The 14,141-nt window shown below is 52.5% G+C and overlaps 2 protein-coding genes across 3 annotated transcripts in view; both read left to right on the top strand.

The window, feature by feature from the left end:
* The window catches only part of LOC308057458 (ras and Rab interactor 2-like), a 157,609-nt gene that overhangs the window by 52,081 nt on the left and 91,387 nt on the right, over window positions 1-14,141 (top strand). The window lies entirely within an intron of this gene.
* On the top strand, window positions 6,990-8,809 carry LOC308057460 (olfactory receptor 14C36-like). The gene has a single exon (XM_080411563.1). It carries the CDS (start codon window positions 7,011-7,013, stop codon window positions 7,950-7,952), a length of 942 nt encoding a protein of 313 aa, XP_080267689.1. The 5' UTR covers window positions 6,990-7,010; the 3' UTR covers window positions 7,953-8,809.

Genomic DNA, 14,141 nt, shown 5'->3' with positions numbered 1-14,141 from the left:
AGCTACTCAGGACTCACATAGCCATCCCACCCGCTCTGTGCTCATCTCTGCCCTTCTGCACCCTCCTGGCAGCACGGCACTGCCCAGGGCCATCCTGGTGTGTGCAGGGCCAAAGGAGCAGCTCAGAAAAGTGCTGACGAGAGCTGGGTTCTCATGCCTGCTCCAAACCAGCAACATGAATTCTAGTCTCCCACCACCCACTCAGCCCGGCCGGCCTTGGGCACCCCTTGTTCCACACACAGCAACTTCACACCCCTGCGGCTGTGCCTGGGAGCAGAGAGCCGCCATGCCTTCTCCTCTGATGGTGTGGCAAGGAAGCCCTCCTCTGGAGCATCTCCTTCTCCTCTGCATTACAGAAACTCTGAGAGTCTTCCTGACACATCCCGTCAACTGTCAGATGTACCCGATTGAAGAGGTCCATCCAGGAATTGCAGAGGTGGAAGGAGGGCCATGGATCCTGCAAAGGGTATGTGGATGCTGCCCAGTTACGTAGGGATGTGTCAGGAGGGACAAAGTGTGGCTGGATCTGAACATGGCACGGGACTCAAAGAAGAAGGAGAAGAAGGACTTGTCTAGGCATGTCACTTAGAGAATGAAGGAGAAATTAAATGTGCACCCCCAACAAACACAACTGGCAAACCAGTATCAACAGACATGGGGAACCTGAACATGAGTAAGTCTGTGGGACCTGACTAGATGAATGCCTGAGTCCTGAGGGAGCTGGCGGGTGGAGTCGCCAAGCCACCCTCCATGCTATTTGAAATGTCAAGTCACTCAGGTGAAGTTCTTGGTGACTGGAAAAAGAGAGACATTGCACGCATCCTTCCAAAGGGTAGAAAGAGGAACCCTGGGAACTAGCCACCTGTCAGCATCAGCTCCGTGCCTGGGAAGATCATGGAAAAGATCCTCCTAGAAGCTGTGCTAAGGCCGACGGTGAACAGGGAGGTGATTCAGCACAGGCAGCATGGCTTCAACAAGGGCAAGTCTTGCCTGAGCAACCTAGTTGTCGTCCATGACCTTCTCTGACACAAGGAGTGGGTTTACAGGCTTGTAGTTCTCCAGATCCTCCTTCCTGCCCATCTTGCAGGTGGGCACCACTTTGACTAACCCCCAGTCTTCTGGGGCCTCCCCAGTTAGCCAGCACCGTTCATTATCATCCCTGTGCTGAGGCAGTTGAGGAACAGACCAATGATTTTCACAGTGTTCCTGGATCACAGGTACCATTGCCAAGGACACTTTCCAAAGCACTTTGTCCTTCCTGGACATGAGGTTCAGCTGCACCAAAGGTCCTCTGGGGCTTTGGGGAGAGTGGTGGAGATAGAACACGGGTCGAGGAGGGAGAGGTTGAGGAGGAAGAAATACATGGGGGTGTTGAGGTGATGGTCGCACACTACGGCAGTGATGACGAGGCCGTTGGTTATGAGGGCAGCCAGGTCGGTGCTGTCGTGGTTTAACCCTGGCTGGCAACCAAGCACCACGCAGCCACTTGCTCACCCCTCCCTCACCCAGGGACATTGGGATGAAAATCGGGAAGGGATGTAAAAGGCAAGGATTGAGATAAGAACAACTGAATAGGTAAAGCAAAAAGCCGCGGGCACAAGCAAACAAAGCAAGGAATTCCTTGCCCACTTCCCATGGGCAGGCAGGTGTTCGGCCATCCCCAGGGCAGCAGGGCTCCATCACGTGTCACGGTTACTCGGGAAGACAAACGCCATAATGCCAGATGTTCCCAACTTCCTTCTCTTCCCCCAGTTTATATACTGAGCATGACGTCATATGGTATGGAATACCTCTTTGGCTACCCTGGGTCACCTGTCCTGGCTGTGTCCCCTCCCAATATCCCGTGCCCCTCCAGACCTCTCGCTGGCAGTGCCCAAGGAACCAAAAAGACCTTGACTTAGTATAAACATCGCCCAGCAACAATTAAAAACGTGAGTGTGCTATCAGCATTGTTCTCACATCATAGCCCAAACAGATCCTATACTGAAGACGAAAATTAACTCTATCCCAGTTGAAACCAGGACAGGTGCTCAGGAAGAGCCAGAAGTGCAAGAGCTGCAGCTCCCATGGGTCTCCATGTGTCAGGAGTAGGAACTGGGCGATGAAGGTGCCACTGGGCATTGGCTGCCTCAGGGAATGGGGACCTATCCAATAGGGAAAAGACTGTGACAAGTTAGGGGAGATTTCTCTGAGCAAACCCTAAAGCTTTTCTCATCAAAACCACACTGAAAAGGCCTTTCTGATTTTTGGAAGACCTTTGGATGTCCCTCTCATGAGCTGTGGTTGGCCTGGCTGAGGGTGTTCCAAGGAGCAAGGGACTATGCTGTGGGCTCTGGAGGTGTCTGTCCTGCCTTATGGCAAGGGGGAAAGAGGAACTTGGGGTGATCAAAGATTAAACGTTCTCATGGCATCAAAGGGCCTTCCAGCATTGTCACTCCCAGTTCACCCCACTACAGAGCGGAGGGGACTTTTTTCTGTGTCTATTGTTTCAATTGCCTCTGGGAAAATTACTCATTGCTTTGGAATTAGGGAAAACTGGGACCCAACAGAAGCCTAGCAGTATAGAAAGATTTCTAGGCTAAAATAACTACATCGCTTTTAGGACAGTTGGCATGGACGGAATCTACTCTAGCACAGCTCCCTAAGCAACACACCCTGCCATCTCAGCACCTGCTGATGGGAGTAATGGAGGGTGGAGCAAGTGGAGACCCCACTGCCAAGCTCTGCTGTGCTCCCTGCAGGAAGGGGAACTTGATGGTACCACACAGCTGATAAGCTGCAGAGCACGTGTCACATAAGAAGCTACGAGAGGCTGTCCACTGCTGAGCCAACCACTGAGGCGATAGGACTTTCCTCAGATGAAATAATCTCCTTGTAATACCAATGCCCACCTCCATGCCAAAGTTACCCACCTCCAAGGTCCTACTACACCTGCCTGGGCACAGGATACCAAACAGTAACAATATGAATGACTGGAGTCCCTCAAGCTCCCCCGAAATGTCAATACAATGAACTGGGCCAGGATGAAATAAGTCCGGGGGTGCTGGGTGTTCTAAACTCCTCAATTACCACAGTGACTTAGTGGTTCACTATCTGATAAACACCTCTGTGAACAAAGTGAGGTCAAGTGAGGACCCACTCTCTGCGAATGAAGGGACTTCTGACCAAGGGATTCACCTTGGGAAGGATGAGTGACAAAGAACAGGGGGTGGAAAGAACACCATTGCAAAAGAAGACAAGCTGGTAAGGTCTTTCAACCCTCATACATATAAAAAAAAAAAAAAAAAAAAAAAAAAACCATACCAAAAAAACGAAAATACACAAACCAAAAACCCCCCAGTCAATAGTAAGACAAAGGTAACTGTGGTAGTGACAGATTGCAACCTCCATGTCAAACAGCCCTCAAACGAGGGCAAAACCCCGCTTGGGGAGCATGTGCAGTCAGTGAAAGCCTTCCGTGGTGCTGCCTGAGGGTGAGCACTAATGTACATCACGAGTGAGAAACCTGTAACCTATCCCGTGTAGGTAAATGAATAAGCAACGTGCTATGAAGTGTCAAAGTGGACAATGAGGGGATAAGTGAGTGGAGACTCCATGGGAACTTCTGGGATCAGTGGATGGGCTGAACCTGTCATTCCCCCTAGGGACGCCTATAGGGTAAGAACTTTATGCTAGCACGAACTCACGGTAGCTGTTGCTCAGGGTGTTGCTTTAAGCGTGTTTTGCAGTCAGTCTACCATTACTGGCATTCTTTGAACCTTACTCTGTCACAAACTTGCATAATAAAAATCTTCAGCTGAAGTTCATTTTCTATAAGTCTCTGGAGATGTGAGTAGGGGTTTTAAGAGCTCTGACTCAATGATGCTGTCAGCAGCATTCCTGGATAGGTTGGTAGAGTCACCCTCGGATACAGTGGGCTGTCAAAGCACAGGTCGTGGGCAGGTTGGTCAGACAGAAGGGTCTCGTCTGTCTTCGGAAACTGCCAGGCTCATTAAAAACTAGAGTCTGAGGAAACCCCTCGTCTTAGTGTGAAAGCACTGCTGCACACTGGGCTGAAGTCCCCCAGCTGTGGCACCAGCCCAGCTCTGCCTGGCCATAAGGCAACCTGGTACCAAGTGTCCCCGAGCCCGTGGGTGCAAAGGCTTTGCTTGAGCAGAGACGTGGCCTGGGCAAAGGAGAGCTGAGTCTTGAGCCCTCGGACTGTGCAATGAAGTGCTGAAATGGGCTCTGCAGGGCTTACTGAAGCACTGAGGACATCCTCCCCGCCCTGCCTGCAGAACCACCAGACACACACGTACACACACGCTCCGTTAGGAGTACTTGGATCCTTTGCTGCAGTCTTACTGCATAGTAATGGGTTAACAAAAGTTGATACTCATGCAGAAAACTTTTTCTAGTAAGGGAATTGCCAGTGCTGGAAATAAGTGTGTCCCCCCAGGTGAGGCAAGGCCCATGAGGGATTGCCTCATCCTGCTGCCCAGCAGGTTCCCCTGCAGCCCCAGGGACAGCTGGAGGGAGCCCCGAGGGGCAGAGGAGGGAGGCAGGGAGAGCTCAAAAGCAGACCTTGGTGGGAGGCTGCTGAGAGCTCCCTGCTGGAGAAATCTGCAGAGCCCTTGAGCCGGTAAGTGTGTGGCTGCAGGGCAATGCCTCTGCAGTTGCTAGCCGGGTCTGCAGCAGCTGGGGCCCCCCCAGCCTGTGGGACCGTGTGGGAGCCTTTTGCTGTGGAGGAGGCCAGTGTGCTGCAGAGCAGGGCTTCCCTGCTGCAGCGTGGGAGGGCCAGGGCATGTGGGCTGCCTTGTGCCAGGGCCGGCTGCAGGGCTGTGAAGGTGGCTGTGCAGGCAGGGGTGCCCAGGGCTGTCCTTGCCAGCAGGGTCCCTGCAGCCGCGGGGGCTGTGTGCTGGGGCAGGGGCTCTGCCGCCTGCCAGGGGCAGCTCTCAGCCTGCCGGGGGGCTCCCCACAGCTCTGGGGGCGTATGGACTGAGCCCCGAGAGGGAAGGATCTCTCTGCTGTTGAGAGTGTGCTGCATGGCTGAGCGCTGCTTACAAGGATAGGTTACCCTCAGAATATGTCTGCATGAGACTTTTCGTATCGAAGGTCAGCGCAGGGATTGCTATGATAAATCCAGGGCTCTCCTCAATCTGTGTTTTCAGCTTTCTGTTGTTGGGGGCAGGAGAGGGAAGGCAGAAATGTTAACGGAGATCTTGAGTTTGAAGATGTCGCTGAGACTGCCATCTGTAACTCTGAGTGATGAGGAGGTCTGCCAGGAGCCTCCTGAAGTGCCCTCAGCCACTCCTCCGCCTATGAACAGCAGCAGCAGCACCTTTGCTGGAGCCATCAGGGTCATTCTGAGCTGCCCTTTTCCCCCTGCGGACAGGACCCTGCGCCCAGCCAGTGCCCTGCAGAGAGGCACGTTTGTGCGGGGCCAGTGCACAGAGGCAGAGATGTGGTCTGTGAGCACTGACAGGGAAAGACCTGGCACAGGGAGATACCTCCCACAAGGAAAATCTCCTGACATCCAGGATATTGCAAGGACTGATAGGAAACTTCAGACAGAATTGTTGTTGAAAGCAGAATCAGAAAGCTCTCTCTGACCATGTGCAGTGCAGACCCCTTTCTCTGAGGCATCCCCCTGGCTGCTCTCCCCCCAGCAAAGCCTCTGCCCTCAGGGCTGGGGGTCCCGAGGTGTGAGCCACCCCCTCTGCAGCCAGAGCTCCAGCAGAGCCGCGGTGCAGCTCTGCAGCCACGTGCCCCTGTCCCTCTGCAGAGCACAGGGAGATCTGAGAGCAGCTGCCCGGCAATGTTGGTGTGTGGGAGGTGGCGAGCAGAGCTGGGCAAGGGCAGCGCTGCCCTCAGTGCCTGGCACGCTCGCCCTGGACACTCTTACCTAGACCGTCAGTGCAATTTTACTGCTTTCTCTGCCTTTTGGGGTTAGTTTTATTCTCTTGCTCTTGCTGTCAGGCTCTCTGGGGATGGGTGTTTCAGCTGCAGAGTCACACTCTGACCTTGGGGGTCCTCTCCTGCAGGTGTGTTCATGGGAACAGGTGTCCCAGCTTTCCTCTCAGCTGTGGGGCTGTGGGCAATGCCCTGTGTGGGGCTGGGCAATGGGCTGGTTCTCCCTGAACCTGATGCTCTTGTTAGGGCACTTGGCTACCTCCTTGAAGTTCCCTTCCAAGCAGTGTGTTGCCCTCCAGAATGGAAACCTGTCCCCTCGCACCCAATAATGATCTGAAAGCCCCACGTAGAGGCGTAGAGTTTCTGTGATGGAGAAAACGCTGTTGGGGTGGGTGAAATGAGCTGTGTATCCTTTGCTGTGGGTGGGATGCTGACTTCTGACGAAAGCCTACAACCTTTACTGGTCTGTGGTGGGTCAGTCTGTTCTCAGCAGTGCCTTGTGGTATTTCAGGGTAACATGGGAGTGTGGCCACCATTCATCTCAGGAAGGTGCAAGCCCATAGAAACCGGGAACCAGCAGGACAGACCACCTCCCCTCACTGTGCCCTCACCCACAGGCAATCCTCTTGCCTCACAGACCTCACTCTGTTCCACCTGAGGGCCGCAAAAATGCTCTGCTTTTCTGACATCCGAGAATACACAACAGGAGAGATGGGGGAGCTGTGAAAAAACCTAAAACTCTCTTAAAATGCCTTCACCCTTCCCGTTCCTTAGCACTGGCGCTGCAGACGCTGACCAGCCCTTCTGCGTTGGCACTGGTTTCACAGGACAAAGTTAAACACCAGGACTGGTCCCTGCCCCCACCCACTGCTGCAGAGTGGGGCTGGCTGGTCAAGAGCCCGTGGGCAGCTGCCCTGCTCTTCATCGCCCACACGGCCAGCACCAAGCAGGGCTGCAGCCACACAGCTGCAGGAAGGTCTCCGAGAAAAGAGAGGGATGTCTGTGTGTGACGGGGGGATGGTCTGTGGGAAATGGCTTTGATTTTGCTTGCAGAAGTCTCCCCTAAATTATCACTGTCTTCTTCTCCTGTGACAGGACCATATGCCCAGAGGTAGCAGATGCCCAACAGCAGCTCCATCACCCAGTTCCTCCTCCTGGCATTAGCAGACACGCAGGAGCTGCAGCTCTTGCACTTCTGGCTCTCCCTGGGCATCTACCTGGCTGCCCTCATGGCCAACGGCCTCATCATCACCACCATAGTCTGCGACCAGCACCTGCACACCCCCATGTACTTCTTCCTCCTCAACCTCTCCCTCCTCGACCTGGGCTCCATTTCTACCACTCTCCCCAAAGCCATGGCCAACTCCCTCTGGGACACCAGGCACATCTCCTACTCAGGATGTGCAGCACAGCTCTTCCTGATTGTCTTTTTCCTTTCAGCAGAGTATTTTCTCCTCACCGTCATGGCCTATGACCGCTTTGTGGCCATCTGCCAGCCCCTGCACTACGGGACCCTGCTGGGCAGCAGAGCTTGTGTCCACATGGCAGCAGCTGCCTGGGCCAGTGGGTTTCTCAATGCTGCGCTGCACACGGCCAATACACTGTCATTGCCGCTCTGCCAAGGCAATGCCCTGGGACAGTTCTTCTGTGAAATCCCACAGATCCTCAAGCTCTCCTGCTCACACACCTACCTTAGGGAAGTGGGGTTTATTGTGGCTGGTGCCTCTTTATTATTTGGCTGTTTTGTTTTCATTGTGCTGTCCTACGTTCAGATCTTCAGGGCTGTGCTGAGGATCCCCTCTGAGCAGGGACAGCACAAAGCCTTTTCCACGTGCCTCCCTCAGCTGGCCGTAGTCTCCCTCTTTCTCAGCACTGCCACTTTTGCCCACCTGAAGCCTCCTTCCATCTCCTCCCCATCCCTGGACCTGGTGGTGTCAGTCCTGTACTCGGTGGTGCCTCCAGCACTGAACCCCCTCATCTACAGCATGAGGAACCAGGAGCTCAAGGGTTCAATGTGCAAACTGATAACTGTATCTTCTTCTGAAGGAATAAAATTTTGAATAGCATTTATAATGTAATTTATCACAGACCCAGACTGTCTTCTGAATTTGTTGTAGTTGCTCATGGTATTTCATTTCTGATAAAGGTATCGTCCGCATTCTAATTCCTTCTGTGGTTTTCTTTTCTGAAGGTGGCCTGCTCTCTCCTCATCTAACAAAGCCAAAGGGCCATTAAACATCTATGTTTTTCCTGGGATTCTTCCTTCCAAGGCCTTTTTGCAGCTGCAGGGGCAGTTCCCTTGTCCACAGACGGAGGGGAAAAGGTTCCTGGCATGGCAGCACTACCAGGGAACACCACCCCTTGGCTCTCCAGTGCTGTCCTCCTTCCACTTCCACACTCTCCTTCTGACCCCCTGCCTTGGTGTAAGGCCTGAGTGCTCTGGCAGCTTGGTCACCACCGTGCTGCGTGGCAGTCCTGTGAGCGCAGGCAGGGGCAGGCAACGGGCACTCTGTGACGGTGCTGGCCTCCATCAAATGTTCTGGATTTGTGGAGACCACCTGAACGCAGCACTGCAATGTGCTTCCTTGAACCGAAGTCCCCGTGCCCATTGCTCATGACGAGGGCCATCTCCGCGAGGTGCCGAGCAGGGCGCGACACCCCCGGGCTGAGGTGCTGCCAGCCTCTGGCAGGGGCAGCAGGAGGCCAGGCAGTCACTGTGCCCGCTGCAGTGCTCTGCCTCCGCACGTGCCAGGGACGGGCTCGTGCCTCTGAGCACCCCTGTGTGCGTGAGGCTGGGGTTCAACCACGCCAGCAGTGCGTGAGGCCAGCTGAGGTGGGGACACCTCCCAGGGCACAGCCGTTCCTGTGTGTGACTGCAGGAACAAAGGCCACTGTCCCAGGGAGATTCATCTCACCTGCCTTGGGCAGGGTCATTGCAAGTGCCTCTGTCTGATCACGGCACCCTTTCTGGATGGTGCCCTCAAATGTGTCCGAGCAATCAGGGAGGTTCTGGGGTCCTGGCAAAAGGCAGACATCCAGCCTTTGTTCAGGAAAAGCAAGAAGGACAATTGGGAGAAATACAGGCTGGTCATCCTCACCGTAGTGTCTGGGGAAATGACGGTGGAAATACTCCTGCAGACAGTTCCAGGTAGTTGTGGGACATCAAAGGGATTGCTGCACCCATACGTATTGAGGAACAAAGGGGATGGTTTGTGCCTGCACCTTTGCAAGGGGTTTGACTTTTTCTCCTGCACTTTCTGTATAGGCAGATGGGTGACTTCTGGAGTGAAGAAATGGAGGACACTGTGGGTGGGAAGTTGGCTGGCGGCTTGTGGCTATGTCTCGAGCTAGCTCAACGGCATCAGGGAGCGAAACCCGACCTTGGGAGAGAGACACAGTTATGCTTGTTGGAAGGAAGCCATGGGAGCAAGAGGAGAACCTTGAAGACAGGGAGTGGTCTGCAGAGCTTGTGGCCTTGTAGATAAAGGGAGCTGCTGTGTCTGTAATAAAAAAAGAGCCCAGAGTGGAAAATTGCTGAGACCAGTTACAGGCTGACACGTCAGCCCCCTGCAAAGGTATAAAAGGCTTGCTTGATTTTAGTAAAGTGCCTTTGAGGTGTCTTCAAGTGTCTTCGTGCCTTCAATCCGCTCCCAGAGTCGGTGCATCATACGCCACAGGGGCTCAAGACGAAATGTCACCAGTGGTCAAGTCCTCCTGTTGGCCACTGACTAGTGACATCTTCCAGTGTGAGCAGTTGGGCCAAGTGTGTTGAATGTCTTGATTGTCTCCCAGTACAAGCTGACAAAGTGGCTTTTCAGACCCTTCTGTGGATGATGCCAAAGTGGGCAGAGCCCTTGAGAGATGCCATCCAGTTCACCCTGCCTTGAGCTGGACAGCTGGATAAGGGCCTTTACAGGGGCCTCTCCCAACCTGAGATAATCTAGGACTCATTGACTCACTTCCCTGGAGAGCTCAGTTGGGATGGCATAGCAGGGGGAAGAAGGGAAAACAGAGGCGCAGAAGCAGAGACAAAACAGTGTCCAGTAGAAACAGAGCAGTTCCCCTGAGGACTGCTCTTCCACCCAAAATAATAGGTAGGAAATCCATGAGATAAATTGTCTGAGAGAAGCTTCCCTTTATCTGCTGGGTGCTGGGCCACGGGGAGGGTGACGGCTGAGGACGGTACCTCGTGGTCAGTTGTGTCTCAGGGACTCACATTCCAGCAGGAAGCCAATGGCTGTGACGGGGGCAGTGAGGCCAGTTCTGCCTGCGGAGGGGACAGCCCAACAGCAGCAATGTGCCTGGGAAAGGGGCGGTGAGGTCACCTCTGCCTGAAACAGCGCGTAGGGCAGCCCCTGACTCACGGCTGGGACACGTGCTGTTAAGCTCCATCTGCCAGTGTCTCGGGCAGGCCAGCAGAAGGCCCCTGGGTGGCACATGGGCTGTGAGATCCCCTCTGCCTAAGGACCTGGGCTCACTCCACCGAGGGGCTTCTTTCTTGCTTGTCACGTCGCTGCTGCCTGAGAACATGGCAGCACAGCAGCAGGCACACCGCTTGCTCGTGTCTATGCGAGAAGCTGAAAGGCTCGCAGCCTTGGAAGAGCACGGTGAAGCCGTGGCATGGTCAGGGGAAAGGCCACCAGGAGGGTGACGGGTCGGGATGCCCGCCTGAAGGGTGGTTTCCCAGGTGGTGGAGCTTTTCTTGGAGGTAGGGAAGAGCAGGAGGGAGAAGCACTGCCACCCAGTGCAGCTGGGAAAGTGGAGACTGGAGGTCAGGAGGAGGAAATGTCACTCAAGGGCTTGTGCTGTGGTGGGAGACGTCGTCCAGAAGGAGTGTGAGATCAGTGCATGTGTGTGTGTTTGCAGGAACAGCGTGTGAGGGTGGGCAGACATCGGTGCATGTGTGGCAAGGGCAGGGTGAGAGCAAGGTGGGGAAGCCAGATGGGTGCCTGCAGCCTGCCGGGGAAAAGCAGCAGCCGTGGGACAGCGTAGGACAGTGTGAGATGGAAGGCAAAGGGCACAGGCAAGGCTGGAAGTCACCAAGAGAACCCAAGGGTTGTCCCCTTGCGTACGGCCATTTTCTCTGCCGTACAGAGTGCAGTTAATGGCACCTGCAGTGTCCTTGGCCATCTCTTCCACTCCTGTGGATCTCTTTATCACTGCCTTCCCCAGTTCAGCAGCCCCTCGCCAAGGAATAAACCACCCAGCAGAAGAGTGAAACCCCGTGGGTCTCTCTATAAGAGGTGGTTGATTCTGCCGGTATCTCCGCAGGTAAGTTGTTCACCGCCGACTGTTGTCCAGTGTCTCAGTCAGTCATATCAGGAAAAATCCGTCCCCGTGTACATCTGTCATGACTAAAATATACTTATACCCATTTTGCTGCAGTAACTTGGAAAAAGTCTATTTGCCAGTAATCCCCTGGGCTTTGTCAGCCCTGGGAAAGGTCTTTGAGGGTACGTGAAGATACTTCTTCAGGCATAACTCATGCTTCTTCACTCTGCTTTTTGTTTTCCCAGTCATGGTACATTTAGAACTTGCCCTTTCAAGGCTTCTAACATCCTCTCAATTCCCCTGTTGCCTTCGCAGGCGCGCGGTGACCTGGTTCAGGAACGGCACGGCGGCCAACCCCAGGCCGCTCGGTCCATCAGCACGCAGACACCAATGTGGTGGATGGCAAAATGGTGTTTATTGATAAGTGGCGCGGCATTATAGAGCTTGGGTTTACAACGTCCCTTCCGTCTGCTTACGTCATAAGCTAAACGCTATTGGCTATCCAGAGAGGGGCTCTATATTTCCGTACAGCGCGACATCTTCCGACCGCCAAGCCCTAACTACTTACATTTCCCCCCTCCCTATGGATAATTGAATCAGCTAAAATATAACAATCAAAATCTTAATTTAATTTATATTCTATGGTTTGTAAAAATATTAAAAGAATATTGTATCAACTTGACTAAAAAACATAAGGCACTGTGGTCAGGTGGAAGGTAAGGGGTAATTGATAATACCAAGGTATGAATTAGGGTAAGCTAGAGGTAGCTAAGGGTAATACCAAATGGGACTTAAAAGTTAAAGCAGTTGATGGCGTTCTACCAGCATAATGTCGACTTTCTCTAGGTGGCTCTTGACAAATGACACGAGCTTATTCAGTATACAGGGTCCAAAGATCAGTGCCATGATGATCACTGCAATCGGCCCTGCCAAGGTAGATATCAGGGTGCGTAACCACGGTGAACGGGTAAACCACGATTCAAGCCACCCTTGTTGGGTTTCCCTGTCTCTCTTTCTTTTTTCTAGCCTTTCTCTAAGTTTGGCCATTGTATCTCTGACAACCCCAGTGTGATCTGCGTACACACAACATTCTTCTCCTGATGCCGCACATAACCCGCCTTGTTGTAACAACATGAGATCCAATCCTCTACGATTTTGTAAAACTACTTCGGACAACGACCTCAGTGACTTTTCCAAAGCGCTGATCGATTGTTCAATGCGAGCCAGATCCTCATCCACTGCAGTTCTGAGGGACTGGAACTTCTGGTTCTGTTTGACTAACGAGGCTATACCTGTTCCTGCCCCTGCGGCCCCTACGGCTAGCAAGGTAGCTATAGTCAGAGCGGGGATGGGTTCTCACTTTTGGATATGATGCGAAGCTGGAAGGGTTTGATGAGTATAAACGTATTCCTCAGGATGGTATACGATTCTCAGAATAATCCTTACCTGTATACAAAATTCATGGTTTCCTTTGAGCAGTTTAAGAGATACACGTGGGGTAATTCCGGATTTTGAACATATCCATTTGGTGTTTTTGACAGGAACTAGCCAATCAGCTTTCGATAGCTCTTCTGATGTGGACTTGTTCAAACACAGAGGCCTTTTTTCAAGGGGTATTTCGCCGACACATCTACCCCGCCCTGATACATGTTGCATCGTGACTCCTGGGTTGTCCTCGGAGCTCCACACACAATGTATGGGGTTGGGCCCACTAACGAGTTCCGGTTCATAGGGTATACCTACTGCCTCATAAAGAGGGGGCCTTATGTCATAACAAAGCCAACAGTTTGTTGTCATGGCGGGATTAGTAGAGTTCAGTATCTGATACGTTACATTCACAGCCTCCATAGAGGAGGCAGGTCAAATTCTAAGGTATTCGGAGCTTCGGTGTTGTCGGGGGTCGCATCTTTAATATTGTTTTCAGTATTATATATAGGTGTCTGTGGGTTAAGAACCCGGTTAGGGCCAATTGCTTGGGGTGCTTGTAGCACAATCCTGATAATTTGTATCACTACCCCCGGGTCTGTATTGTCAGAGTGTATAAATACTGATCACATTCTCCCCACTGCCAAGCCCATGTCAGCTGGGTTTTGAATTCTCACATTTAAATGTGTACGGGTACTTTTTTTGATTGACGATTGAAGATAATAGCCACTAGGCCCAAATTTTGGAGGGTCACACCTATCTGGCCCCCACATTACGCGCAGAAATTCGTCCTCTCTTTCTGGTTTCCATCTATCACTCGTTACAATGGTCTCACATCCCCAGTATCCACAAAAATAATATCCTGGATAGTTACAATAGCTTTTTCCTGAGTTTGCACTGGGGCACCAATATGTCCCCCATGGCACTTTAGATCTACATTTTCCCAGTCCAGGAAATAAATCATTGACTGTAAACGTAAAAGTCGGGGTACCCGCTGTTATATTCTCCTTTATCACTCGACTGCTTATGGGGTCCCATAGGACCCACTTGAATGGCTGATGGTGATTATAATCTGATTCTGTCTTTCCTGCAATGACAAGTCCTAGAATCAAGTTCATACAAAGGCATCGCATTCCCCCTTTTTGGAGGCTATTTGGTTGTTATCCGAATCTGGGTGGTGCAGGATTCCCATGTTTAGTCAGGACAGTTGTCGACTTGTCATTTTCTCTCGTCGGTGGGATGTACGGGATACGGGGGTGTCCGATGATCTGGTCCTGCAAACAAAAACTCACAGTTTTCATTAGTTTTATTCTGAAGGTCTGGCTTGATAGACTTAAGTAGACACCACTTAATTCTGTTGTCTTTTCTGACCGCAGCATACCCTCGCCCTGTCAGAACTAATTTCCACCCTTGTTCCCACCCTCCTAGCTCATTTCTGATCATGACCGATGGGCCTTCTTCTAGCGCTCGAGTGGCCCAGTGCTTCTGGGCAGGGCTATTCACCCCGTCTCCCCTGGGGAACTGGTTTAGTGCTAACAGGGCTGTCGCTAATA

The sequence above is a fragment of the Falco punctatus genome, assembly GCF_963210335.1.
Source record: "Falco punctatus genome assembly, contig: scaffold_30, whole genome shotgun sequence".
Taxonomy (NCBI): domain Eukaryota; kingdom Metazoa; phylum Chordata; class Aves; order Falconiformes; family Falconidae; genus Falco; species Falco punctatus.
This window is presented reverse-complemented; position numbering and strand designations above follow the sequence as displayed.

Bases quoted from the DNA above. Each gene is read 5' to 3' on its own strand.
- LOC308057460 (XM_080411563.1), top strand. From the start codon at position 7,011: ATGCCCAACAGCAGCTCCATCACCCAGTTCCTCCTCCTGGCATTAGCA.